The sequence below is a fragment of the Ammospiza caudacuta genome, chromosome 7 (genome assembly GCF_027887145.1).
Source record: "Ammospiza caudacuta isolate bAmmCau1 chromosome 7, bAmmCau1.pri, whole genome shotgun sequence".
NCBI lineage: Eukaryota > Metazoa > Chordata > Aves > Passeriformes > Passerellidae > Ammospiza > Ammospiza caudacuta.
The window spans coordinates 23074706-23102142 of NC_080599.1; the positions used below are offsets into that span (position 1 = coordinate 23074706).

The 27437-nt window shown below is 38.7% G+C and overlaps 1 protein-coding gene across 1 annotated transcript in view; it reads left to right on the plus strand.

The window, feature by feature from the left end:
• Positions 1 to 27437, plus strand: part of LOC131560121 (BMP/retinoic acid-inducible neural-specific protein 3) — a 199023-nt gene that overhangs the window by 158494 nt on the left and 13092 nt on the right. Inside the window, exon 7 of the mRNA XM_058808788.1 lies at positions 1867 to 2089. Coding sequence (XP_058664771.1) covers positions 1867 to 2089 — 223 coding nt within the window. The remainder of the gene's footprint in view (positions 1 to 1866; positions 2090 to 27437) is intronic.

The following is a 27437-nucleotide window of genomic DNA, read 5'->3' on the forward strand; positions in this document are numbered from 1 at the left end:
TAAATGTCCTTTCTTACCCAAATTATTCTCTAATTGTAAGGTAGGAATAATTGTCATTGGGGAAGGAGAAAACAGAACTGTCTATCCCAAAACTACATTAAGATTCACAGAGATGCTCATCTGGTAATGCAGAATTTATTAAATATTCCCATTAATTCAAATTGTTAGCTGTACACCCAGGAATGGACATTCTTGCTGGACAGAGGATAAAAAGCAACTTAGACAAATTAAGGAAGGGATAAAGCAAAAGATAAAAGGCTCCAAATAGTAGATAAGATAAAGAAACAGTTCCTTTCCCTCATGCCCTAAGGACAGCACAGGGGCTGTACAAAGACAAAGGCATGAGGGCAAAATGAACAACACATTCCCAGAGGAATTATTAAAAACATTTTCTTAAACATAAAATCATCATAATTTTCCCTTGATTTTCATTTTTTACCTTCCAGAAGACTTTCAATGCTTTCTGTTTTGTTATGAGCCATCACCCATCACAGAAAATACTCTGCTGAAGTGGGACTGTTGTATTCCATCACTGCCCTGTGTCCTTCACTATATGGTCAAGGGTCACTACAGCATATTTATAAATGATCTTTTTTTCTCCATCCATAAAAAGGAAAATATTTTTGCCTGCTTTGTGTAAAAATCTTTAAAAACCTAAAGCTAAATCAAAAGACTTAAAAACAAGGATGTCAATGGAGTATTCTTTGATGTGAGTGGACGTTTTCCCTAGTCTTCCATGAGCAACCTAAAATGACACCAATGTTAAATATTATGATTATTTTTGTTTGAAGAGGGAGGGTATCTCAGGCAGCAGGATCTTTGCTTTCACATAGTCTGCTGAAATACAAACCATCCAAAAGGAGCATCTGGCAGGGTGAAAGCCAAACTGTGGGATGAGTGACTTCATTGCAGGAACAAGCTGAAAAAAAAAAAGGATTGTGAAGGGTGGGAGGATAGCAGCAGGCAGAAGGGCAGGCAGGAAAACATACTGATATACAGAAACAAGAAAGATAAAGGATAAACATGTGCATTCAAGTGTGCCACTCACTCTCACATATTTACCCAGTATTTGGAGCCCTTTTAATGAAAGTCTATTTAAGTTCAGAAGTTATACATCATTCTACTTATGGAAACAGACTCCTTAATTTATAAAACTCTGTTAATAAGATTCTGTCTACATATCTTTTGTGGACTGAGCGACCAGAACAAGTCACAAAGCATGGCATGTTCACAGTAACAATATGACCTTGTGATTGAAGAACTCCTTTCCACCACTTTAGCGACAAAAAAGAAGTTATGGGAACATTTTTGAAGTGTCATAAAATTTTGAAGTACCATAAAATGCTTTGAAAGGCTCCATTTTAATTGTAAATACTTATGAAAGTCTAATTTAATGGCTTGTGTCGGGTGAAATAACATATATATAAGAGCAATGGCCTGTGAAATCACATTTACTTGCATGTCCTAAGTATTGGAATACACTTCTTTTAAGACAGTTTCTGATGTTCTTCAAATGAGTCAATAAACATTGATCATTAAATGCACATTTGCTTTCAGATCCCAGATTTGAAGGTAAGAAACTCTGATTCTTATTTAATCTTCGTATTACCCAGGTTGAGAAACAAGGACAAAGCTTGTATTTGCTTTAATATTAATTTTTAAATTATAGAAATATTAGATTTTGCTGACTTTATTCTAATATTACCAATGAAAATGTAGTCATCTTTCTAGTTAGAAAGAGTTAAAATGCTCAATTTTAAAATTTCAAAAGATTGAGTTTATGAAAATTGTTTTGTGAAAAAAACAAATGAAAAGTTAATTTCTGCTGCAAGAATAACCATAGCCACATAATTCTTTTTTTTGCAGATGAATTCAAATTATTTATGAAGAGGCTGCCTTTGAATTATTTCCTGAACACATCTGCTGTGATGCATTTGTGGACAATGGATTCTAATTTCCAACGCCGCTACGAGCAGCTGGAGAGCAGCATGAAGCAACTCTTCCTCAAGGCCCAGAGAACGGTGCACAAACTCTTCAGCCTCAGCAAGAGGTGCCACAAGCAGCCCCTCATCCGCATGCCAAGGCAGAGGTAAGTGCCTTGTTTGAAAGGAAAGGTGTCTGCTAAGGAAGGCAGGAACTTTCCCTGAAATGGAAAATGTGAACCCACTTCCTCTGAATTATTATAATTTTGAAATTAAAAGGCTCTCAGGCAAAGATGTGGGAATAAGCATAACAGTTCCGTACTAAAATTAAAAATACAAATGCAACAGTACAAACAAAACAAAAAATACCCTGACAGAGTCAGAATAGAAGGGGACACCCTGTGGGTTAGGGTGGTGGCAGCAGTCTGTGAGAAATAGCTATTCACTTTTCATAGTTCAGGTTTATTAAATCTTATCAAAAATACAACACAAGAATGAATAAAGAAAAAAGGTTACAGCGCTGGGAACAAAAAGATTTTCCCTGTTATGTGCTCAGCCCCTACACAATGGAGGTTTTACCCTTTTTAACCCCTTAATCCCTCTCAAAGTTCTGCCCATCAACCTCTTCTTTGCTGTCCAGTGGTGGAGATCTCTTCCTCAAATCCTCATTGGAGGTCAGATGTCACCATAGTGACAAGCCAGCCCTCCCAGATGTCCCAACTCCAGCTGTCCCTGACTAGCCACATGAGGAGGTACAACATAACTATAAATCTATAAACTTTTCTAAGCCTATATACATGATATTTGTCAATTAATTGTGAGAGTCAATCATAACATTACTCATCTATCACAAGTCCCATTCCATGGTGGCTCAGCCCTCCTGCAGTGCCAGCTGTGGCTCTGCTGGAGCAGGGATCCTGCACAAGGGGGGAGTTTTCCTCTGCAGCTCCAGGGCTGCTGGAGATGGGCCTGGGCTCCCTCTGGCAATGCAGGGCAGCAGAAAGCTGCTCCTCTGGCAATGCAGGGGGCAAAGGCTGCTGTGGGGTCCCAAAGCTCAGATTGTATCCAGGCAGGAATGCTTGGCTCCTCCCCTGGGTGGAGCATCTCCCCATGAGATGATGGCATTTGATCAACCATGCAGGGACACTCACTGGCCCATGAACAGAAGATAATTAATAATTAATGGCCCTTGAACAGAAGATATTTCCTGAGGGAGGATTGGTTGTGGTAGAGATAAAGAAAACTGCCCCATTAAAGAGGATAACTGCCTCACCTCTGACAGATGGGAATTGAATACACTCCAAGCTAAACCTGAGATAGTAAGGAACACTCTATGAAATCCTGAGAAATCTAAACGTGGCACTAAAATCTCCTCAAGGCCATAGATGTGGGAATGGTACAGCCACAGGGTACAGTCCTTATGTTTCTAGGAGTTGAACAGTCCCAGCTTGCAATATCACTCTGTTCCTGTTTTCTAAATACAATGGGAAAGGTCAGAATAAATCCTGATTTGTTTGTGACTGTGTAGGATAGGAGGCAACTTAGATGTGACACGAGCACAGATTCATCATCCCATTTGGTTTGCCTGTTTTACAGAGCCATGTTTTCCATGGCACTTGGCCAGGTGTAACAGTGCCAAAGACTTGTGTACAGAATCCTGAATAACTGCTCTGGAGCAGGCACAACTGTTTTAGGAACTTTGTGGGTCATTATACAATGTATACTACACACAATTGATTTCTCGTCTTGTTTGTCAAATATGAATTAGATTGCAAAGGATGCCTGAGGAAAGAAAATAGAAGAGTTTCAGTCCTTCCTAGAAACAGAGAGAGATCCTGAAAGCCAGCTAATCAAATCTACATTAGCATAAAGTGGGTATACTTGATTCCTGGTCGAAAATTGTTTTGTTGAAATTAGTGCAATGACACTACAGTAAATCTGAAATGAATGAGCTTTAAGGACATTGTTCTTCTGAGCACAAGTATTGTGGGATAGTCCAGTGACTCCTGCATTTAGCACGTTTCTCAATTGATTTTAAAGAAATCTAGTTTAGGTTCAGTGTTCCAGAACTGCCAGGGATACTTTACACTCCCCTGCTTTCCACTCCGCTGTTGCAAGCTCAAGCACCATCAATTCCTCTTTGCCTGTCAGTGGCCCTCCCCCTTCTTTCAGGAGGCTGTGCTTGTAGCTTTCATGCTGCCTTTCTTCTACATATTGTGCTTTGTGCTGTGACTTGTTAGTTGAAACCAAAAATTCACTCGTGGGGTCATTTTGTGATTAGAAAACATTCTGCCAAGAGAGGTTATGTAATCACTGCAGAGCCTCGTATCCTGTCAGGTGTGTCTTGGCCATGACCTGAATGAGCATCCTGCAAAGAGATAATTCACCATGAACGACTTCTTCAGGAGCCCAGAGCTTCTTAAAACACAAGAAACAGTCCAGACTCATTTTTGCCCTCACCAAAATTAAATACAATAGATTTTAAATAACTTAAAATAATCAGGCCTTCTAAAATAACCTCCACAGGGCTTTGGAGGAACATTTGGTTGCCATTGATAATGGCAGTGATAAAGATGAAGTGAGATATGTAAAATTGCAAGGATTGATCAAAACACAGCTTTCTTGTCATATAAAGGATTTTTTTATTTCAATGCAGAACTTGCAACTTCATTATTTTTTTCCCTATAAAGATGTGACACTGTGCCAAAAAGATGTGGATAGGCAGGGAAAGGTCCAGACAAGGGCCACAAAAATGATACTAGAAGAGGAAGCTGCCCCATTAGGAAAGGATGAGAGACTGTGAGAAATGAAGGCTCAGGAGAGCCCTTAATTTCCATGTTCCATATTTAAAGAGGGAAACAAAGAAAATGGAGGAGTCAAATGCAAAAGACGAGAGGAAATGGGTGCAAGGTACTGCTGGGGAGATTCTGAGTGGACACAAGAGGAAAATGTTTCACAATGACAGCAGTCACTGGAATGACCTCTCCAGGGAAGCAATGAACTCCTCAGTGCTGGACAATTTTAAGATGCAGCTGGACAGGATGCTGGGCCATCTTTTCAAGGCCATACTTTTGCCAAAAATGTTGAACCAAATGATCCTTGAGATCCCCTCCAGCCTGAAGGCATTCCATGGTTCTATGACAGCAATGAGTCTGTTCTACAGGGAGTTGCACCAAACTTTCACAGCAGTTTGATTTTGCAGTGTATCTCAAACTCAGAAATACCATCACTTACTTTTGAGTTAATTATGTCTCATTTTAGTGACTACTCTGAAATTTTTCCTTGTCACTACAGAGGGAGATAGGGCGTATGATGTAGTGATGAGCAACAGATGACTCAAATATCAGTGTTAAAGCAGGCTTGGGAATACTTTGCCAGTGGGATACATTTGCTAAAAGAGACAAATTTTAAAGGTTGGATTCCATCTGACTATCTGGGAAAATTGCCTTCTGACATCCAGGCTTTTAAGGCTGATAAGTAGAGCTTTAAAATAAGAAGTAAGGGGAAAAGGTCAAAAGAAACTGGTTTAATGTCCAAGCTCATTTAAAAAATCTGATAGATCAAGATAAAGTATTGGATAAAGCAATATCAGTGGTGAAAAGACCAATAGTGAGAAAGAAAACAGGACCTTGACAGAATAGTTTTCAGATATTCCTCCTGATGAGAATATACCTAATCCAGATGAAATACTGAATTTTTGATACCTGCCAACAGGTAAGTGAATATAGAAAGAATACCTGAGTAATACCATGGAGAAACAGGAACCATTGCTCAGCCTGTAACATCAAACATTTCAGCAGACAGTGAGGGGAATAAGAGAACCAAACCCCAGTACAATTTTTTTTTGTGTTCAAGAGAAGATAGAAATAAAAGCAGAAAAAATATCTTTGTGATCTTTAAGGTCTCTTCCAGCCTAAGACAGTCTATGACTCTGTGTACCATGCACAGTCTAGGCTTCAAAGAAACAAGAAGGAGAATTGGAACAAAATGTATTTTTTCCAGGATTTTCTAAACAACTCCTTCAGGTTAATGTTTGGCCTCTGCTACTGGGTGAATTTTATTTTGGAAAGAGAAATTAGATTGAGTTAATGAAGCTATAAATACTATTTTCAATAGTTTTGGGCAGGTGTCCTCTCAGATACAGATTAAAGAGGCAAGGCTTCAACTTTTAGTAAAGGTCATGGTGTTGGCAGTGAGTAAAACCAGCTCTGCTAATGTTTAATTTTATACAGAATTTCACTAATCAATAGAATATATTTTAAAAGAATTTTTCAAGGCATATCTTGAGAATGAGGGCTGTTTTTTCATGAAACTGGGAGGTATGTCCTCAAAGTTTAATGTAATTCATGAAAACTTTCTCTGAGACTGGAGTTTTATAGGGATTTATCTATGCAGTCTGCCAGAAATCATTTGGTCACGCCTGAAGGATCTCCTGCATACAGTCAAGGTTATCATTATTACTGAAAAAAAAAATAATCTCTTTTCTCTGGCTACAAAATTTCTTTCCTGAACATGAAACAAATTGTTGCCTGATGGTTTTAAATGGGACTTAATTAATGAGTTACACAGAATTGCTTGCAATTTCTTTCATATTTCCTGAAGACCAAGCCACTTAGTAATCATAATACTAAATTACATTAATATTTTAATTTTCTAATCCTGAAACCAAAAAACCATTGAATACTCTTCTAACATCATTGTTCACAGCAAAAAAAGACTCAATTAATTTGCAGGTTAAAGGAAACTAAATTTCCATGTCTCTTTTTTGGACATAGTTTATATTCTTCAGCTAGAACAAAGTACAAATAGTTTTTTTTCAGTTTGCACTTGGGGTCAGAACAATTTACTGTAGCACTTTTGTGTACAGTGGGGGTGGCCCAGGATTGCAACTTTTATTTTATTCTGTTCACTTCAAATCTTTTCACGTTCCAGATGTTCTGCCCAGCTTTTAAGCTTGCTTTCATTAACATGAAAGAGACATTTGGTCCTTTTCCTGAAAGTCAGATCATGCCAAGATACATCAAATACCCTTAGATTTCCATTGTGACACTGCTGAGTGTAAGTTTTAAAATTCACCTCAATTAATCAATCAATCTGTAATCAGTGGAGTATTTACTGGTTGTCTGAATTCAGCAAAAAAAAAATACCACCTAACATTCAAAGCCAGAGAAATTTCTGTGCAGGTAGTCTGCTCCCATGTTGTGTATAAAGGGTGGGTTAATAAAACATTCAATTTCAAGAGATAAAGAGAAAAACAAGATAAAAAAACTGCACTCTGAAAAAGAAATGTGTTCTTCAGAGTGATACTACCAGGTGAGATTCTCCCTCCATGAATTTCAGGCTCTGCTGCCTCACGAGGCTGAAGTGATTATTTCCAGTATGTTCTCATTGCACTGACACATCAGCCTTAAAAACAGGGAGTATTCTTGTGTTCTCTTGGCAGAGTCCACTGTGTGCAGCAATTGCTGTACTACCTGATGGCCAGCTCCTGCTGCAGCCTTGGTGCAGGAAAACGTGTTTGAGACATGGCACAGAACATTTTGGTTTACAGGAAAATATGGTTGGGAGATGGCACAGAACATTTTGCTTTTCAGGGATGTAGTTGAGAGATGGCCCAGAACATTTTGGTTTGCAGGGATGTGGTTGAGAGACGGCACAGAACATTTTGCTTTGCAGGAAAACATGGTTGAGAGATGGCACAGAACATTTTGCTTTGCAGGAATCAGCAGGAGGTGTAAAATACAGATGGGAGGATGGTTGAACAGCACAAGGAGCACAGCACATTTGGTTTGCAGGAATCAAGCTGAGGTGTAAAACACGTGTGTGGCCTGAGCTCATCTGGTGCATTTCTGGGTTAGGAGCATGAGCTGTGAGGAGCAGTGGGTAATCTTTGGAGAGGATTTGTTGTGGAGTGCATCCATCCTGAGAAAAGGACTAAACTGGGCATTTAGTCCCAGCTCTGATTCCAGCAGCATCTTCCTGAGATGAGGTCAGAAAGTGATGTCCTACTGACTGAGTGAAGGCAAGTTTCCTCACAGGCTTAGGCTGAGCCTGCTGGCTCACACCCCCACTGGAGGGTGACACCTGTGAGCCATCTCTCACTCCAACATCACCTTCAGGCTGAACCTTTTCATTTGAACCTTTTAATTTCTCAAAGAAAAAAAATAAGTGGAAGGAATTAGTAAATATCAACTGTACTGCACATGGCCACTGCAGCTCACATATAAGAGGTGAAGCAGCAAGTAAAAGTGTGGTTATACAGTTGTGTTCTGGGGAGAGAAAATGGGTTTTCTTTCTGTTTTGGTGGACACAGCAGTAAGGTTTCATTTTAAATGCAACGACTGTGCTGAGAAACTGAAAATCCCAGGAACAGAAGACCTGATTCTACCTTTGAATTTCTGCCAGTGAAACCCCTGGTGTGAGCCAGAGCTAGGGGTGTCCTGGCAGTCACATCCACCCGAATTATGGAACCAAAGGGAGAGGACTGGAATCTCTGTGCTTGTGAACATTAAAAGAACTATTAACTGTCTGGGTGGAGAAGGACAATCTTCCCTTTCCCAAATACTTTTAAAGAAGGACAGCAATTATTTCCTCTGATTTGCTTTAATATCCAACCACTTGTGAAAGAGATGGAAGAGAGGGGAAGCTTTCATTTCTTCCTTCAGAAGTGCCAGTTTATAACTTGGTTTCATTCCTTTTGTGTCATTCAAATGGGTTCCTTCACTAATCATCCTTTTAAGTGAGTACACTCAGTACAGGACATTATTGTAGGTATGAACCTTATCTGTATGCACTTTAAATAATTTCATCATGAAAAAGCATCACTTAAAGGTCTAATTTAATCAGCACCATCTGTGATTTAATAAAGATATAAACAAAAATATTAAAAGGAGAGAGGTAATGTAAATACAGTAATAAGTTAGTGGGAAAAAAAATTGCATCTTCCCTGCATAATAACTAAATGGAAACCTGGTGCAATAAGCTGCAAATGAGCATCTCAAGTAAATAAGAATTTCAATCTCAGAACACCAAGAAATGGCATGTGCACACAAAAGCATGGAGTTTTGAATAGAATGTTAGTATTTGAATTTTTGAAAAGACTGGATGCTTAATATTACCATGTAATTTAAAGTGAAGGTGATAATTATATCAATAGTTCAGACACTTTAAAAAAGGATCTTATTCTGGTAACAGAAACTGAAGACAAATACAGATGAAACTTCTTAATAACTTTAAAAAAATATTTTAACGTATAAAAGCCCCTATTTCTGGAAGGAAAGTAATTATTGGTAGCCTTATATTTGAAGCATGTCCTTATCTCCATGAAAGTTATTTTTTTAAAGAAGCATACTCTGAAGCTAATGCAGATTTAGAAGGAGTTCATCACTAGAGGCAGTGAATAGTTACATCAAACCCAAGAGTTTCAGAAAGAATTGTGCTTTTTAAAATCAGATTTTTTCCTGGAATTTCCCACAAAATGCACAACAGACAGCTATGAAAGAAGGAAGAGCCATGAATTTCCATTTTCTTGTTTCCATATTTTTTTTTAATTTCACTTAGCAAAATATTCACATGCCCTAGAAGCACAATGTCTGAATACTCTAAAAACACTTAAGAGAAGGGGATTTTTGTTTGGGTCCTCTCTTCAATGCATAGGCAGAAAAACAGATTTAAAATAGATGACTTTTTTACAGCATCTGTGAACACAGTCCATCAGAACACAGGCCTGGAAACCTGTTTCCTTCAGAACTCTCCAGAATGAAATACATAAGAAATAAAGGGGGTAGTGCAGGTTAATCCAATTCCCTCAGGATGTAATGCAGGATTTGCTCCTTACATCCCAAAGTTGTTTATCAGCTCCTTTAGATTGCTTTGCTATAAGTGTAATTGATTCATGGGCACAACATTACTAAGGAATAAAATATTCCACCAAGGAAGCCACAGAGTTCAAGGTATGAAAGTTTCTCCCTGCATCACACAGAGACTTTTCATCTTAAAGAGCATTTGTGGCACTGGATGTAAGGGGAAAAAAATCTAATTATCCATCACTTAACAGGTTGCTGGAGTGAAGGGGAGCAGTGAGTCTAGAGAAAAATTATGTTTTAGAAAGGCAGAGTAAGACAGCAAAACCTCCTCTGGATGGGCTGGATCTAACATAAATGATTCTTCTGAACACGAAGTGCTAAATAAACAGTATTTTGTCTGCTTTCAGAACATCTTCTTTAATAGAGGACAAGGATCACAGAGATGTTTCTAAACAAAAGTGGTTCCAAGAAAAATGCATTGTTATTATTAGCATATTTAAACAAAAGAAAAGAAGAAAAGATTTTTATTGTCTCTGCTCCAATTAAGATATTGCATTTTAGTCAAATGGATGTCAAAAATGGATTTACAAATTTTAATGCTTAATGTTTACAAATTTCAATATTTTTTAAACAATTTACAAACTGTTATGTTTTTATTTTACAAATTCTAATGGGAGTCAAAAATGGATTTACAAATTCTAATGTAAAGGAATGCCTGTCCAGTGGAAATTTAAATTGGATGTGACACACCAAGTGCACATCTGAAAGTCACATGCCACAGACAAGGAAGGTGATGAGATGAAGTGTGAGAGACAAAAGGAAGGTCAGTTTGGTAGTGGCTGCTTTACTAACCCGAATACTAAGTCTGCATCTGTTCTCAAAGGAAATAAAATGATCTGCTTGGAGGTGATACCTTTAATTGGATTGGGGATTAGAGTTATTTAAAACTAACGTGACAGACATGAAAATATGATCTGGAGCCCTGCAAATAATAGGTGTGATAACAAGGAGAAGCAGAGATAAACTCTTGTGTACAGATGTGTTTTCACACATGGTTTAGGAGCTCTATATACACAGGGCACCTGTCCTTGGAACACCTTTCCTCTCAAGGAGATCTGGGGTTCTAATGGAGCAGCTCTTTATTGCACATGTATAGGGGCTGCTCTTGACCACCTGCTACCCATGAAAATTTTTTCCAACTGCTCCTCAGCTCCACTTTTGGTATTTTTGATGAATAGCAACATTATAATGAAGTAATTTCACCATGTCAGACAGTGAAATGAGTAGAGGGTTTATATTAATGTCACAGGGCAGGAATATTCCTGCTTTGGAAACACCATATGTGCAATATGTGCAATGAAATCACATTTCTACACCAATGTTTTGTGCTTTTCAATTACAAACAACTTAACAGTGCTACTGTCCCCTAAAAGCAGTGTTTTGGCAATCATAGTTTACATTTTGCCACAGAATGTAAAGTAAGATTCATCTGAGATGAAAGGTGTTACACCAATGCAAGAAGATACATGATTTAATGATATTGAAGATATGATACATGACATGATAGTGATTTAATATTGCAGGGTGCTGAGTTACATCTTGTTCTGAGACTTGCAATACTAAAATATGATTACTGAATCACTGACCACATGGCAAACAGCCCATACTTTAAAAGGACATAACAGATGTGGCTTGTTATCACAAGTCCACAGAATAGCTGTGACTGCTGGATTTTCAGACAACATTTCAAAGCAGTCACTATTCAGAGGTGCAACAGCAGAACATGACTGAAGGAATCATCTGTTCAAGGACAGTGACTTCCTTGCGGGCTCAATTCTGTGAGTGACAGGGTGATAGGAACAGAAATCACATACTCTGTTGGAACATCAATTTCCTCTATACAATCTAGTTCTGAAAAAGTGGAAGGCTGGGCTCAGTTTCCTCTTCTCCCTCATGAAACAGTTTCTAGAGTGTTCATTTATTTCAGATCTGCTGACATTAATTTACTATCACTTCAAATTATCTCTGTCCCTTCCATCTAACAAAACATCTCTTTGTTTCTAACCCAAAGGTCCAAACTTCTTTTTTTTGCCCCCCAGGCAAATTTTGTAATTCAATTGATCCAACTAACCTGAAAATTTGAAAAAAAAAATACAATGCGCTTAAAATAATATTTTATTTTTGTAGATATATGGTGTTAAAAAAATAAAGAAAAACATGGGTTAAGAAAAAGCTGCTAAAGAATTTCAGCTATAAAATATTCAGCACATTTAATACCCAGTGTAGACACACAGTACTGAAGACTTTGCTTTTGGCCTTTTGGCTTTTACTGTGACCAAACTGCTGTAAAGGACTTTTCCTGAGGCCAGATTTAAAGACATCTTAATCACCTATCCACATGAATCACTTGCAGAGACAACATCAGAGCCAGCACTGTGGTGACTCACAAGGCTTGGAAGTCTACACTTTAAAATAATTACTTGACATGTGGATGGATGCTGGCACACATTTCTGGGCTTGGCAGCTCCTGTTTGCCCCTGGCCTGGTGACCATCTGTGTTTGCAGCCATGACATGTGACACGGTGGCCATGAGCCTCTCTGGACAGCACCCCAGCACCTTCAGCATGATAATGTACTCTGAAAATGCAGCTGGAGGTCAGGGAAGGACACCAGAGGGAGATATTGGATTTTGGAGCACCCTGGGCTTCAGGCTCTCCCAAGTCCAGAAAGTTTTAGTATTGTCCAGATTTGCTGTATAATAACAGCATATTTGAACAGGGAGGTTATAAAATCTATCATAAGGGCATATCTTTTATCATCTATGAGTTATTAAGAGAGACATGTACAAACTAAGTAAAAATGAGCTTTGTCCTCAGCATCACCATAGTATGAGGAATGTCTAATGTTGTTGAAGAGCATCCAGAGGAAGGCACTAGGATGGTGAAGGGCCTCGAGGTGAAGCCGTGTGAGGAGCAGCTGAGGGCACTTGGTCTGTTCAGCCTGGGGAGGAGGAGACTGAGGGGAGACCTCAGTGCAGTTACAGCTCCCTTGTGAATAGGACAGGAGGGACAGACACTGATCTCTGCTCCCTGTGAGAGGGACAGCACCCAGGGAATGGCTGCAGCTGTGTCAGGGCAGGGTCAGGCTGGAGCTCAGGGAAAGGTTCTTCCCCAGAGGGTGCTGGCACTGCCCAGGCTCCCCAGGGAATGGGCACAGCCCCAAGGCTGCCAGAGCTCCAGGAGGGTTTGGACAATGCTCCCAGGGATGCACAGGGTGGGATTGTTGGGGTGTCTGGGCAGGGACAGGGGTTGGACTTGACCCCATTGGATTCCTTCCAACTCAACTTTTTCTGTGATTCTGTGGTCAGGAATCCTCTGTGGAGCCACCAAAGCCCCTCACTCCATAGCCAGCACAGTTCCCCATTCTGGCCTAGACCTGATCTCCCTCATTATCTTTTTCCATTGTGTCCCTTCACAAGCACAGCCAGGGTGTTTGTCACAGAGGTGTCCCACCCAGGCTGCCATCAGCTGCTGGAACATAAACACTTCTCTGGGCTGTGCTGTTTGAAGGAAAATACCTCTGTGCCAATAGTGCCAATGCAAAGTACTGGAAAACTTTGACACAAGTGCAGAGGAAAAGGGCGGGATGAAGGCTGGACTTGTGGGGTGTGGGATATTTTCAGGCATATCCATATTTTAGGCAAAGCCTTTCATGGCTCCGATGCCTCAATTTGACCACAAGCTCCCTGCTTGTCAGGTCAGGTCTGTCAGCACTGAAAATGAGCTTTTCATTATCAAAATCAGAAAAAAAATCTTTGTTAAATAAGTGGTAGAACTGTGAGACATGCACTGACATGGAAATGGACAGAGACTAGTGAGTATCTGATATTCCTCACCTGGGTTAAGTCATACTGAATTTACTTTGAGAGATTGCTCACAAGGTGAGGTACCAGCTCCTCAAGGGGACATCAAACAACATTATTTAAACTTCAGGGCTGTGCCCCAGATCATCTTACATGATTACATGTAGTTGCTTTGAATAGATAAATTTGAAGATTGCATACTTTCAGTCCTGCAGATGATGGGAATTTCAAGCCTTTGACTTTAAAAAATACTTTGGAAAGCACTGTAAATGTGTATCTGACTTGTTCACAATGTCCAGTGTCTACTCTTTCATTCCTTATAGATATATGAATCAATCCTTGGTTTCTTACATGCAGAATGCACAAACCACATTGTTATGGACTTCCAAAAGACATATTTATGGGAACAAGCTCTCTATCAGGCCAGTATGTAAAAAGATTACATAAAAGAAATAAATTCTTCCCTGTGAGGGTGCTAAGGTGCTGGCACAGGGTGCCCAGAGAAGCTGTGGCTGCCCCTGGATCCCTGAAAATATCCAAGGCCAGGTTGGATGGGTCTTGGAGCAGCCTGGGACAGTGGGAGGTGTCCCTGCCCATGGCAGGGGTGGAACTGGATAAAGTTTAAAGTTCCTTCCAGTCCAAACCATTCCATGAATTTATGAGAAGATTTATGCTAAGTTTCATCTCACCGATTCCTGCTAGGCTGTTTTTCCATTTGCAACACAAAGAAAGAAATAACCTGTATATGTCAGCTTCATAATTATCAAAACTTAATAACTCTTTCTTATTTACAATTTATTATGTCTTCTGTAAAGTGAAATTTTGTTAATTTTTGGTGTAATATATTCTCTTTATTCTCCCATATGATCTTGATAAGAGGAAAATAGGTGGATAAAAAGTAGTTGAAGGGTAAAGTGTGAGGAAACATTTGATTTTTCTGATTGAGCTGTTAGATAAGAATTCAGTTTGTGCATAATTACTCTGGATACTTTCAAGTGTAATTTATGAACAAAAACATTAGAAAAAATATATACAAGAGTGTTTATTGTTTTTAGACACATAAAAAAGCCTCTGAAAAATTAAAATTAAGAAGTCATTACTGGTGTCTTATGAAGTAGCTATATCCCTATTGGTAAAGACTTCTGTTTTGGAAGGAATTTTTCCCCCCAGAGAGGAGCCAGGCAGACAGCCCAGGAGCATCCAGCCCTCTGTGCTCCTGGAGGGACAGGAATCAGCAGCAGGTCCGGGCTTGTACTGCTTTGCCAAGAAATGTCACCTTCTCTGGGAAGGATCCCAGCTGGAAGGGTGAGAGCAACTCCATGATAAACAATAAACCCAGAGTTGTTTTATTCTCTGCTGGCTGTGGTGTGACATGTCCTGTGAGCACAGGTGTCACCCAGGGAAAAGCTTTGCTCTTGAGGGATTCACCTCATGTTCTGTGCCGCCAGAACATTTATGTCCATGACAGGTTTTTTATAAACTCAGTGTAGCCCCTCAGTACACCTAGAGATCTTGGCTAACAGAAATCCTTCAGTCCTGGGTTGTTTGGGTGGGAAAGGACCTAAAGCTCATCCAGTCCCATGTTCTGCCATGGGAAGAGGATGCCTTCCACCAGTCCAGGTTGCTCCAAGCACCTTCCAGCTCCATCCTCTCTGTCCTTTGTTATTGTACAAAAGGCACAGACCTACACTAATGCAAATTTCCCATGTTTTTATCCTTCTGGAGAAGTGCCATGAATATACTTCAGAAAATGAATATAAAGCACTGTGTTATCAGTAATATTCTTTAAAAAAACCTCAAATTTTAGAGTAATTTTTAGGCAGGAAACAAAAAAGCTTCCGGCTGAGAGGATGCAAATGAATTTTATTTCACCAGCAAGTGAAGGAGATCAGCGCCTTAAAGCAACCTTTGAAATGAAAATGAAATTGCCTTGGCTATCAAGTTCCTGCCTCACCACTACATCCTGACCAGTGTTTTGGTATTAAAAAGTTGTCTCCTCATCCTAAACCTGCATAATCACCAATGGCAAAGAGAAAATCAAATGTCCAAGACATCTGAGTCCCATGGCTTCAGCCCACACCCCTGCAGGAAACGGCAGGAAGGGGTTTTTTTCCACAGGGCATCAGAATTCATATGAGCAACTCATGGAAATCTCATCCTGAGATCCCATGGGATCTATCCCAGGCAGGCAATGCTGACTCAGAACATAAAGTCTGTTTACCCCCAGTTTTGGACTCTGAAATACAATCAGTGCAATAGTTTAAAATGGATAAGCATAGACCAATACAAAATTCTCATCAAGCAGCAGATGACACAGCACAGCTGCAGAAGGCATTAATTCCAATTAATTTGTAAGGAATTTATCCCAGTCAGGATTATATCAGATTTCTAGAAACTGATCTTTGAAATGATGGGTGATGGTGAGTATAAAATAAAGGACTTACCTATTGCAAGGAGCAGAACTAATGGCACTCCGGACAAAAGGAGACACTTGCTAATTTTCTAACATAGTTATATTGTATTATCTTTAATAACTGAATTATCTCAACTGTTGAGGTATTAAAGTAAGAAGATGACACAAACCATACTAAAGCCTTCTCTGACTTCCACCCAGAATTACCTTCTCTTTGCAATGAATCGATTTGCTTAAAACTCAAGAAGTTATAAATGTAATCACAACCTTAACAGAAAGGCAAGTTGTTTTTTCCCCCACTGTGAAGCTGCCACCATATTAACCATAGAATTTACTTCCTCCAGGTTTTTGTTATAAAAATCGTGGAGTTTTAATTTTTTTATTATTTTCCTATGTGGCTTTTTATTCATTCATGCCTTCAAACCTCTCCTCTTACATAAAAGTACAGCAAACATCAGCATTTGTTGCATTAATTGAAAACAATGTATGTCTTTGTGTTAAAACTAAAGAAGTTTGGAATGAATTTAACTTTTTGAAAGGCATTTCCTTTTAAAAAGCAATTAGAAATCTTTATCAAAATGGGTTAGACTTTGTTAAATTTCTTTGTTATATTTAATTATATTTCCATTCCTTATTTCAAACAGTGATATTTCCAACAGGATCTGATATTAGGATAATTTCCTTAAACTTTTATTAATTTGTTTTGTGTTTTTTTTTTAATCTTCCAAATTTCAGACACTGGTTGATGGTAGTGAAGATGAAATGCTAAACAATTCTTTAATTGGCCTCAGAAGACCCCAAAGGCATCTTGTCCTTGAAACTGTGGATATATTTTTCCACAGATTTTTGAAAAAAGCTGCCTTAATTTTGGAAAAAATTAGGAACAATAACTGATGATTTTTTTAATGTAAGTTGATAGCTTACCATCTGTGTAGATTGCTTCATCAGTGCATTATCTACAGCAAGCACTACTGGGTTGGATCATTCCTGGAGTGATGGCTGAGATGGAGTATAAATATAAACCAGACATTTGGCAAATGTGGCCAAGATGGGAGCAAGGCACTGGGAAATGGAAAGCTGAGCTGCTGACAGGGCTGGCCCAGCCTTCCTTGACAAAACTTCAGTCAAATAAGCTCTGAGCAGAGACCAGTGTAGCAAATCCCAGGCCAGCATGCAAACTTTCTGTTTCATCAGTTTAGCCCTCGATACCTCACAAAACCCTTGAGCAGCAGTTTCTGTCTTGCTGAGTCCAGCCCATGGTTTAATGAGTCTTGCCACTTGGTTGTTGGGCATTAAGTGATTTTTTATTTCTTCTGCTGACCATCTGCTGCATATTCCAACTTACTCCTCTATGTACATCCACATTTGGATACAACATCAACTGTGGGGAAGAGAAAACATTTTACTTGTGGATTAAGAGATGAGCAAAAGTCCGTAAAAGCCAGAATCCTCAGCTTGAAATGACAGAAGTAGAGAAACAGGTTTCCAGCCATGAATATTTAAAAGGAAGTCTATACAGAATTTCTGCATCTGGGTTTCCAAGTGTTGCTGCAACTTAGGGTTGGATTAACTTCAAAGACAAAAATAGACCCTCTGTCTGTGAAAAGCAGAATTTCTCTGCACTGAATAGAGATTAGTGTCCTGACACAGAGCAGTGAAGCTTTATAAAGAGGGTTTCTACATGACGCACCTGTGAATCTTGGCTAATAATGACTCCAGAGCCTGTTTCTTCTTTTTTAGCTGAATAGCAGACAGACATCTGGTTATAGAGCTCTATAGAGAAATTCAGATGAATGGTGCCATGCATTTGTGAAATCCATGACATTGCAAGGCTCACAATCTAGGGGATCACACATCTCACCCGAACTTTTAAATTTGTTTCACAAAAACTGATTTAATCTATTTCACCTTTGAAGTTTTCGAGGGCATTCACTATGTTCTTGTTACCCTGTGTATGACAGTGAAAATGAAATGGAACTGACATCCTGTGTCTATGAAATTCACAAAATTTGTATGCAATTCCTGGTTCAAATACCTAACCCTAATAGTAAACACAACCAGAAATTCCTTTGCAGATCATAATTCTTAAAAACTGATATAAAATATACAACACTGCACACATAAAATCATATTCATGTTTACCTGTGATAAAAGAACATTTGAAGAACTCTTTCATTAACTAAAGTATAAAATTTTCCTTCAAAATTGTCAAGTAAAAACTTCTTGAGCATACAAGTTAAGTTACACAGAAATTTGCCTCTTTAAAAAAAAGGTTTCTCAAATCCATCCTCAGGAGTTTGATAAAAATGTTCTGACGTGTGATTTCTGCTTCTACTCTCTGAGAATCTACATTTTAGTGGGGTACATCACAGATTGATCCCTCTGAGTCACAGAACTTGCCACATTTTGGAAGAAAAGGCTGGTTCCCATCTTTTCCAAGGGTCTGATCTGAGGTGTTGCCTTGATGATTTAGTAGAAAATTGGATTTGTAACTATCAGATAAAAAAGTAGTAACCAGATAAAAAAATAGTTGTTTCCTCTCTTCCTGACCTTGTCATATAGAATCATGGAATAGTTTGGGTTGGAAGGGACCATAAAGCCCACCCAGTGCCACTCCCTGCCATGGGCAGGGACACCTTCCACTATCCCAGGTTGCTCCAAGCCCCATCCAGCCTGGCCTTGGGCACTTTCAGGGATCCAGGGGCAGCCACAGCTTCTCTGGGCACCCTGTGCCAGGGCCTGCCCACCCTCACAGGGAAGAATTTATTTCTTTTACCTAATCTAATTCATGTTCTTTTTCTTAAGATCTAAACTCAGTTTCTTGCTCACCATTCAAATCCAACCATCCCATCAATGCTTTCAGCTCCAGGAAAGAAGTGAGCAGTTCTAAGTATCACCTGTTTTCACCCTTAGGTCTGCAAGTTCCCACAGGCCCTAAGAAGAATTTAATGTCTTTACTGGTAGTATCAATCCAGCATGAATTCATGCTTGTGAACCCTAAATGTTCTAGTCTCTTTGTACCCATAATGATGTGGGTTTGCCATTTGTGCTCAGTAGCCTCATGAAAAGTGCAGATCTTAAATCAGTTAAGATAACCCATAAAGAAACAGAATTATTGAACTACTTTGGGTTTTTCTTAAGTGTTTAACGTGTTATATTCAGGTCTGGAGGCTGTCACAGCGCTGAGGTTTCATTTGCTCACCTAGAGCTTTTGGCTGCTCTGCATATGTTGTTGACATCAGAAGGTGCTGAATTACCATTTCCACTGGAGGAAGGGAAAAGATTGAGTGCTTAATTTCTTGAGAAGATAGCTTTTAAAATGCAGTTAGGGTGTGCAACTGCCAGTACTAAGGCACCTGAATGGCAGCAACACTTTGCATACCTTTAAGCTGTAAAGTAAAACTGAGTGTGATTAATGGGATGGCTTTGCACATAACAGCACAGCTGGGGATTATGTTATTTTATATTCATCTTCCAAACTCCCATAAAAGTGGATTATTGTAGCATAGCACTTGTGAATAGCTACATGATGACTGGAGCCTTAACAGCTCCCATGTTCTTACAAAAGGAAATGTACTCCTAGAAGCTCAGTCCTCCTCTGTGGAATTCACCCTTCAAGGAGGATGAGAAACATAAAAAAACCTGGAAAGCTGTTTGGGGGACATTGGGGTCATCATAAAAATATTGGAAGATGTGTAAATACCTGGCTGAGCATGAAGAGATCTTTGCTGAGCTCCTGTGGCCCAGGTGGGCTGTGCAGGTGTGATGGGCATGGCTGGGGCTGGGCACAGGTGACCTGAGCACCAGAGTTTCAGCTTTCACTGTTCCCTGAGCCCCAAAGCCATGATAAGAGAGGGAAAATGGGTTCAAAGAGAACATCTGAGCCTAAAGATTTGCCCCAGGGTGTCCTGGTATTGCATCCATGTTGGGAGCTGTACACCAGCACCTAGATGACCTGAGCAGCAAGAGAGAGGTGAGAGGTACAGAAGTTATGTAGATACAGAGGAGAAATATATATATATATATAAAATATATAAAATAAATATACTGTATAATATATAAAATATATAAAATAAATAATATATAAAATATATATTATATATATTATATGTATGCTATCTAAAATATATATATTATATATAGAGGAGAAACATATTATTGTATATGGATAATAGAGCTGCAAACAGCTCTGCATAAAAGAGTATTAGGTTTTTGAGCCTAAAGATTTGCCCCAGAGTGTCCTGGTAGTGCATCCATGTTGGGAGCTGCACACCAGCACCTAGATGACCTGAGCAGCAAGAGAGAGGTGAGAGGTACAGAAGTTATCTAGATATAGAGGAGAAATATATTAATAGAGCTGTGAACAGGTCTGCATAAAAGGGTATTTGACTTATAGTTCTCATTGCCCACTAATTACAAGATAAAAATTTGCAGTCATCTAAACTCTGCTGAAGCCCAGCTGGAACTGGAATTGCTGCCATGTGTCATGTGAAAACCCTATCATAAAAGAAGATTTTTTAATGGGCTGTTGGCATCAGCTGGAAGATGCCCACTGATCTCATGGCAAAAGAATCATGGTTCTCCCTTATGGCAACTCTCTAAGTTAAAATGCTTTTTAATAAAAAATCAATTTTTCCTTGATTCATAGTCTTTGATTCCATTATTTATGGCAGTTGAGTCACAAAAATAGAAATTTCTTATTGCTTAAGTTTTTCCCCATTTGTTTTTGCTGTTATTTGTGAGACAATATAAATGTATCAGTAATTAAATGTTGATACTTTAGTTTCATTAATTTTAACTGTATCCATATCTAAAAGGATTCAGGTTGATTCTGCAGCAGGAATGGTATTGATCTGCAGAAAATCTTGCTCTCAGTCTGGCAGGTAGCAAAGAGATACAGTACAAAGAATATTAACTATAAATAATTAAAATTTTTCTAAAGTTTCTTTTCACAAATAAAATTTAATGAATAGGATTTCAGCTATTAAAAATTACTTTCAGTAGAACAATAATAGTCATTATTTCCACTTTTCTGTACTCTGTGTTCTTCAGAGTGTATGTTAAGGATCAGATCAGCTGCTGACATGGCCTCAGTACAAGGTTTCCTCTAATAATTTTTATTTTTTCACAGATATGTTACACTTTTGGTGAATGAATAAGAGAAAATATTAACTGTATTTTAACCACCCCCCCTAATTTTCTGTGGAAAATCTCAATTTTTTCATCTGTTTATTTGTAAGCACAAATTTATGAGGCAATGATGGTGTCCTTAACTAAAGCTAAACACTGAATTATTTTCCATGCATTACTGCAGTACCACTTCTGTGCTCCTTAAGTTCTTAGAAGGATAGATCCCACTAGGAGAAGCATAAATTTAATAAGGAATACTTAGCAGGTCAGCAAAAAATGAATAATAACAAGTGATATTGCTTTGCCTCAAAACAAGCAGGAATAATGCAAATATATTAACCTTAGCAAAACCCTTTGAGTGATAAATAATGTAAATGCATATCAACATATTGTGGTCTATGGTTAAAACATATTCTGTTTCTTTATGCTTTTAAAAATATGTCAAAATAATAGTTGGGGCTTTTTTCAGGAATCTTTTTTTTTTTAATTAAACAATGGAGAAAAAATGATTTAAGGAGAAAATTGTTCTGCAAATGCTGAAATTATCAAGTCCTGTATCCCTATAAAATAACCTCTCATTGCTGAATTCTCATCTGAATCTATGGATTATTTGGGCTCACATTGCAAATTAACAGTTTCTCCATTCTATGAACTGTCTTACTATTTTCATAAAACATGGAGAAACTCAATGCTCTTAATAATTCTGACCATTTCCAAATTTTTTAGATATTATCTGAACACTTCTAGATCTTGTTGGCAGAAATAGCAGAGGAATGGTAGGCAGCACTGACAGAAAATACTACTAAATAAACCTTTTCCCCCTCAGAACCCAAGTGGGAACACATGCAACATTAAACCAAAACAAGCCAAACAAGGTTCCTTTGGGGTCCCAAATGAGAACACTTAAATGGCAGTGAGATTATTGGAAATATCAGAACCAGAAGCCAAATTATGAGGGTTTATCCTCAGTATCTCCTTTGTACCTACACATTTAACAACTCTGTGCTCATATATGATGACATTTTTTCCTAAAATTCCCTCACTTTCAAATAATTTATGAACATCTATTTGCTGTTTTTTTCCATTTGCTTTAAGATATCTCTAATTATCAGCACCATCCTCATGGATGGATCCTCTTTTCCAGCTTTTGAAGAACACCAAGGAGATGTGAGTTTGACAAGCAATTATGTGTAGATTTAAGATTAAACAGAAAGAGCAAATTTATCTCCACATGAGTCCAGAGTAACTGGAACAGTGCTACAGCAAAACTACTCATCTCTACAAATTCCTGGGTATTGAAAGGAGGGATCCATCAAAATCAGAAGGATAACATAAGCAGTTAATAGGAAATGCAAAAGGCCACTTGAATAAACCTAAAAACCAAGCTTAAAAAATCATCACATCCAAGAAAATAAACTGTAAGTTTGAAGAAACAGATGAAACTGACAAAGTGCCTCACAAAATAGAGGATGTAGGAGCAGAATCTTAAACACCTTTTTCTTTAATATTTGTATTAAATACTCATCAGGGTAGGGTTTGGCAAGTCAAAAATGTGAGAATAATTTTGCCTGTCCATAGTAAGTTCTCCCAAGTAACAAAAAGAAGTTCCCCCCACTATATACCTAGTGATCATGTGGAAAATAGCAAATTTAGCAACAGATGGCAGGAAATGGAATTTGCTGTCTTATCAGGACAATAAAGCTGAAAACAGTTGGGTTAAACTTGATACAAAGGGAAAAAAATCTAGCAAAAGAAAATAGGACAGACACTCTAGTTCACATTTATAGATTCTATTAAGGACAATCTGTTTTTAATTGGAAAGGGGTCCCTGAGCCTGAAAATGTAGTGCCTAAGAAAGTATTTGCAAGTTATTGTCATGCAGAACATGAGTGCTGCTCATGCACAAAATTAAATTCACTGCTCAGTGACTCCACTCCTGTAGCTGCAAACCAGGAGAATCAGGAGTGGTGTCTGGAACAGCATCTCCACCAATCCTTTACCTTGTAGTGGAGCCTGATGAGAGAAGCTGATTTTTTTTTTTTTGTACAGCTCAGCTCAGTCCCTGCTGCTCCAAGGCTCTGAAAATGTCACACACAGGTGACTGGTGCCTTCAACACACTGGAGTGGGCTGAAGGTCTCTGGCAACTGAACTGAAACATGAGAAATTCATGAGCCATTTTCAGTGTAAGAGAATGAAGAGACAAATAAATATTTAAAGAGACTGGGGGTATCTGTATAGAATACAGGGATAGCCTGGTTTTAGAGATCAGCCCAAATATTTGCACTTCTGAACTTTGCAGGATTTCTCTTGTCTTTGGTTTTGTTACTGTTTTAAGGTTGGTATTTGATGAGGAAAAGGAAAAAAATGGAGAAGGGGGAGGGGAAGTGGAAGGGGAAGGGGAGGAAAGGAAAGGGAAAGGGAAAGGAAAGGAAAGGAAAGGAAAGGAAAGGAAAGGAAAGGAAAGGAAAGGAAAGGAAAGGAAAGGAAAGGAAAGGAAAGGAAAGGAAAGGAAAGGAAAGGAAAGGAAAGGAAAAGGAAAGGAAAAGGAAAGGAAAAGGAAAGGAAAAGGAAAGGAAAAGGAAAGGAAAAGGAAAGGAAAAGGAAAGGAAAAGGAAAGGAAAAGTTGTAATGGAGTGCTAGTTCTGAGTTCACTATGATGTGATCTCATATGACCCTTTTGTGTCTCTTTGTCCTTGGCATGTTGTCCTTTGTGGGCAGAAAATCTCATCCATCAATCACTTCTGAGAAAGAGCCCTGCTCAAGGAGGAAAAGCATTGCAGCCATGTCCACTATGAGTCAGCCACTGGCAAAAGGAGGAAAAGTCATGTATTATCCATTGCCGTTTATCTGATGTGGGGACAACAGACTGATTCCACCCTCCTCCCAAAAAGAGAGCTGCTCTCTAACTGCTCTGGGTCTGGAACCAGAGTAAGGCAATTCCCAGCACAATGGTTATTATGTATTTTCCTCAATATTTGCTGAGTTTGCCTAGAAAACATTAGTAGACCGTCTTTCATGTATTAGTAATGAATCTCCCTGTGATATTTAGGGGAAAAGCTGGTCAGTGTTATGTACTAGGTGTTCATAATTAGCAGTTTGTTTATGGAAGATATTGCCACTCTGTGCTCCAAAGAGATTTTATATAAAGAAAAATGAATCAGTGAAAATTTTTAAAAAACAAAACAAGCAACTACCTGCAAAACAAAAATAAATATTAGTCAAGAAGAAAATGAAAAAAAAATGCTTTCCAACATTAAAATAAATGTAATTTTACTGCAGAATAGCATGAGAGTTGAGAAAGATTTTTTTTTTTGGCTGTCACAATGCTAAAGCCAGGTTTCTACAGCAGGCTTTTGCACTTTTGGTCATCTCCTCTTCACCTTGTGTCCATTTTGTCTGAAGTTCAGTGGTTCTGTCTCTAATCTGAAGTCCCTGAGTCCAAGCCATAATTTATGCTTTAGGAAAGGCCACAGGAATTATCTCTGTAGGGCCTCCTGGCAGAATTCAGCCAATCTTACTGCTCCCCTCCTTCTGTTCCTGTACATTGTGGTTATTAATTGTTGTGGTGTTGTGAGGGTCCCCAGGACAAGGTGAGAGATGAGAATTGACTCCAAGTTCTCAGAAGGCTGATTTATTATATTATTATATATATTATATAAAAAGAAAATTATATACTAAAACTAAACTAAAGAAAAGAGAAAGGAGACATCAGAAGGCTAAACAAGAATAATAATAAAAAATCTGTGACTGACCAGAGTCCTGACACAGCTGGACTGGGATTTGCCCTTAATTAAAAACAATTCACATGAAACCAATCCAAGATGCACCTGTAAGGAACCTCCAAACCACGTTCCAAGCAATCAGGTAATTATTGTTTACATTTCTTTTCTGAGGATATCACAGTGGCAGTACCTGAGGACTGGGCTAGACTTCAGGATTACGTGGAGCATCAACACCAAGATTTGGGGGTGGGGGATTATGACTTGGCACAACAGATGTTGTTCTGCACTCCATCTAATGGGTTCATGTTTATGGGTTTGTGTTTTACATGCTAAACAGCATTCCCTGCAAACCATAAAAGAGGAAAATATAAACTGTATTAAAGAGGTCAAAGTTTAAAAGGTTTGTGAAACAACCTCAGCAACCATGCTCAACTTCAGCAGAATATTTTAAGTAGAAGAATCAATCATATTGCAGATCAACAGGAAAGCAATGACTCCCTTAGCAAGACAATGAAGCTTTCTCCCACAGCAACCCTATCTTCCTCTTTATAATGGTTATTTTTACCTTAATATCATCCTCAACTAGAAGATGGGAAATCATTGAGATCCTCAAACTGCAGGATTTAGTAGGATGCATTAAAGATTATGCCAGGACAATTCAAATATTCTCCTCCATCACAATCATTTCATGCTGGGAAGCTAAATGGTCTTTGAGTACCCAACAAACCTTTATTTCTGGAGCTGAGGGTAGAGATATTCAAGAGTTCAAGTACCCATTTGTGGTGGGGAGTCTATGCAGCAATTCAGTCCTGTGTGACAAAATAATAATTGAATGTGTTTCCATAGAAACTAAAGACAGCCAGTGAAAACTGCTGTAGAGTTTTAAAGGAATTCAGTCAAGTTTTATTTGAGTAAATAAGGATCACTGGCAATATACTGCTGGTTACAAGGACAGGTGGTACTCTTAAAATTACTTTTAAAATTACATCACTGAGCAGGAGCTCCTGTGGTTTCTCACAGAGCTACAGGCTGGTGTTAAAAATATTAGGACTATGTAAGTGATTGATCAGGAATGCTCTCAAGTTAAAGGGGTCCTCTTTACTACTGCCATAATTTTTTTTAGAGCAAGCCCATAGTGAGGTGAATTAGATAGATTGAGGGAGTAATAGGCATTCAGATAATAGAAATGCTTGACTAGTAATTGCTTTATTGCAATAAACAGCTCTGATTGTAAAACTCCTGCCAGATGTAAAGCCAATGTTCATTTGCTTTCCTTGTACCATGGACAGTTTGGGGTTTGGAGAAGGAGTGTTTGGCTCTTAAGATTAAACTTCAAAATCCAAGAAAGGATTTGAGCAGAGCCAATTTTTCTCTGACTTTCTGGGGATGTTGATGCTGGCTGTAAACAGCCTTGTGAGAAACACTGGGCTGTGTGTGGATTTGAGCTCCTCAGTCCTTTTGCCCCTGGAGATGGATGGTGTGGCAGAGGCAGTGTAATTACTCACCAAGGTGAGAGTGGTTGTGCTGCAGCCCTGTTTACCTGCCTGTGACAAACCCTCTTACCTTTGCTGTCATCAGGAGCACCACAGCTTGGAAAGAGGGAAAAGTCATCAGTGATTGAAGAAAGTGAAAGAAATCCCACCAAAATCTGCAAACTCCCCACATAAATGCTTAACCGCCTTATCGACTAGAATCCATGTCAAAGATATTTCCAAACCCCATGTGTGGGACAAACAGGAGAAACCATGACTGATATGTTTGTCTGAGGACATCAGTGCTATTTTTGTGGCTGTTCCTTGGTATTCAGTGGTACTCCCTGTGCACAGCAGGAAATCATCTGCATGACAGAGGGGCTGTTAAAGATCCAGACTTGGACTTCAGCTCATATCTCTGCAGTTATCCCCCTCCAGTCCTCCCCATCCCTCACTGCAGCTCTAAAACTCCCCTGAGCACATCCTACACCCCATTTTTATTTATTTGGTCTGGTTTGCACATAGATTGGGACCTCCTCAAGGCAAAGGCTCTTGAGGCAGGTTGTTTTTTCAATATGGATCATGGCTTCAGGCTTTTCTTTTCACTTTTACTATAAATACAATAGAAGGTGCAATATCATTTACAATATCAAGAATTTATTGAATCTTTTTGGGGACAATTTGGAAGTGCTTTTATCCCAGTAATTAAGCATTAAAAGCTAACACTATGATATCCTTCATGCTTCATGACTTCATTCACAAACTTAAATTTAACCAGCCTTCATGAGCTTAAAGTGCAAAGGTACTGAACTACAGGTGGTGCAGAATTCTGTACAAGATGGTAAAGAAAATGAGCTCTTTGCCATTTCTCTGTCCTCAGTAAAAAATTCAATTTTATATCTTCATCATTCATTTCCATTAATTAGTATCATCACCATTCCCCTCATGCCATCATGACCCTTGTTCCTTTGGTTCATTTAGAGCCCCTGAGTGTGTGTTTCAGAGGACTTTTTTTCAGGGGATTTTTGTAGCTTTGTTATTTGATTTTCCCCTGATTTTCATCTGGTTTTCCTGGAAGAGACAGATAAACCTTTCTGAGAGTTCCTGGGG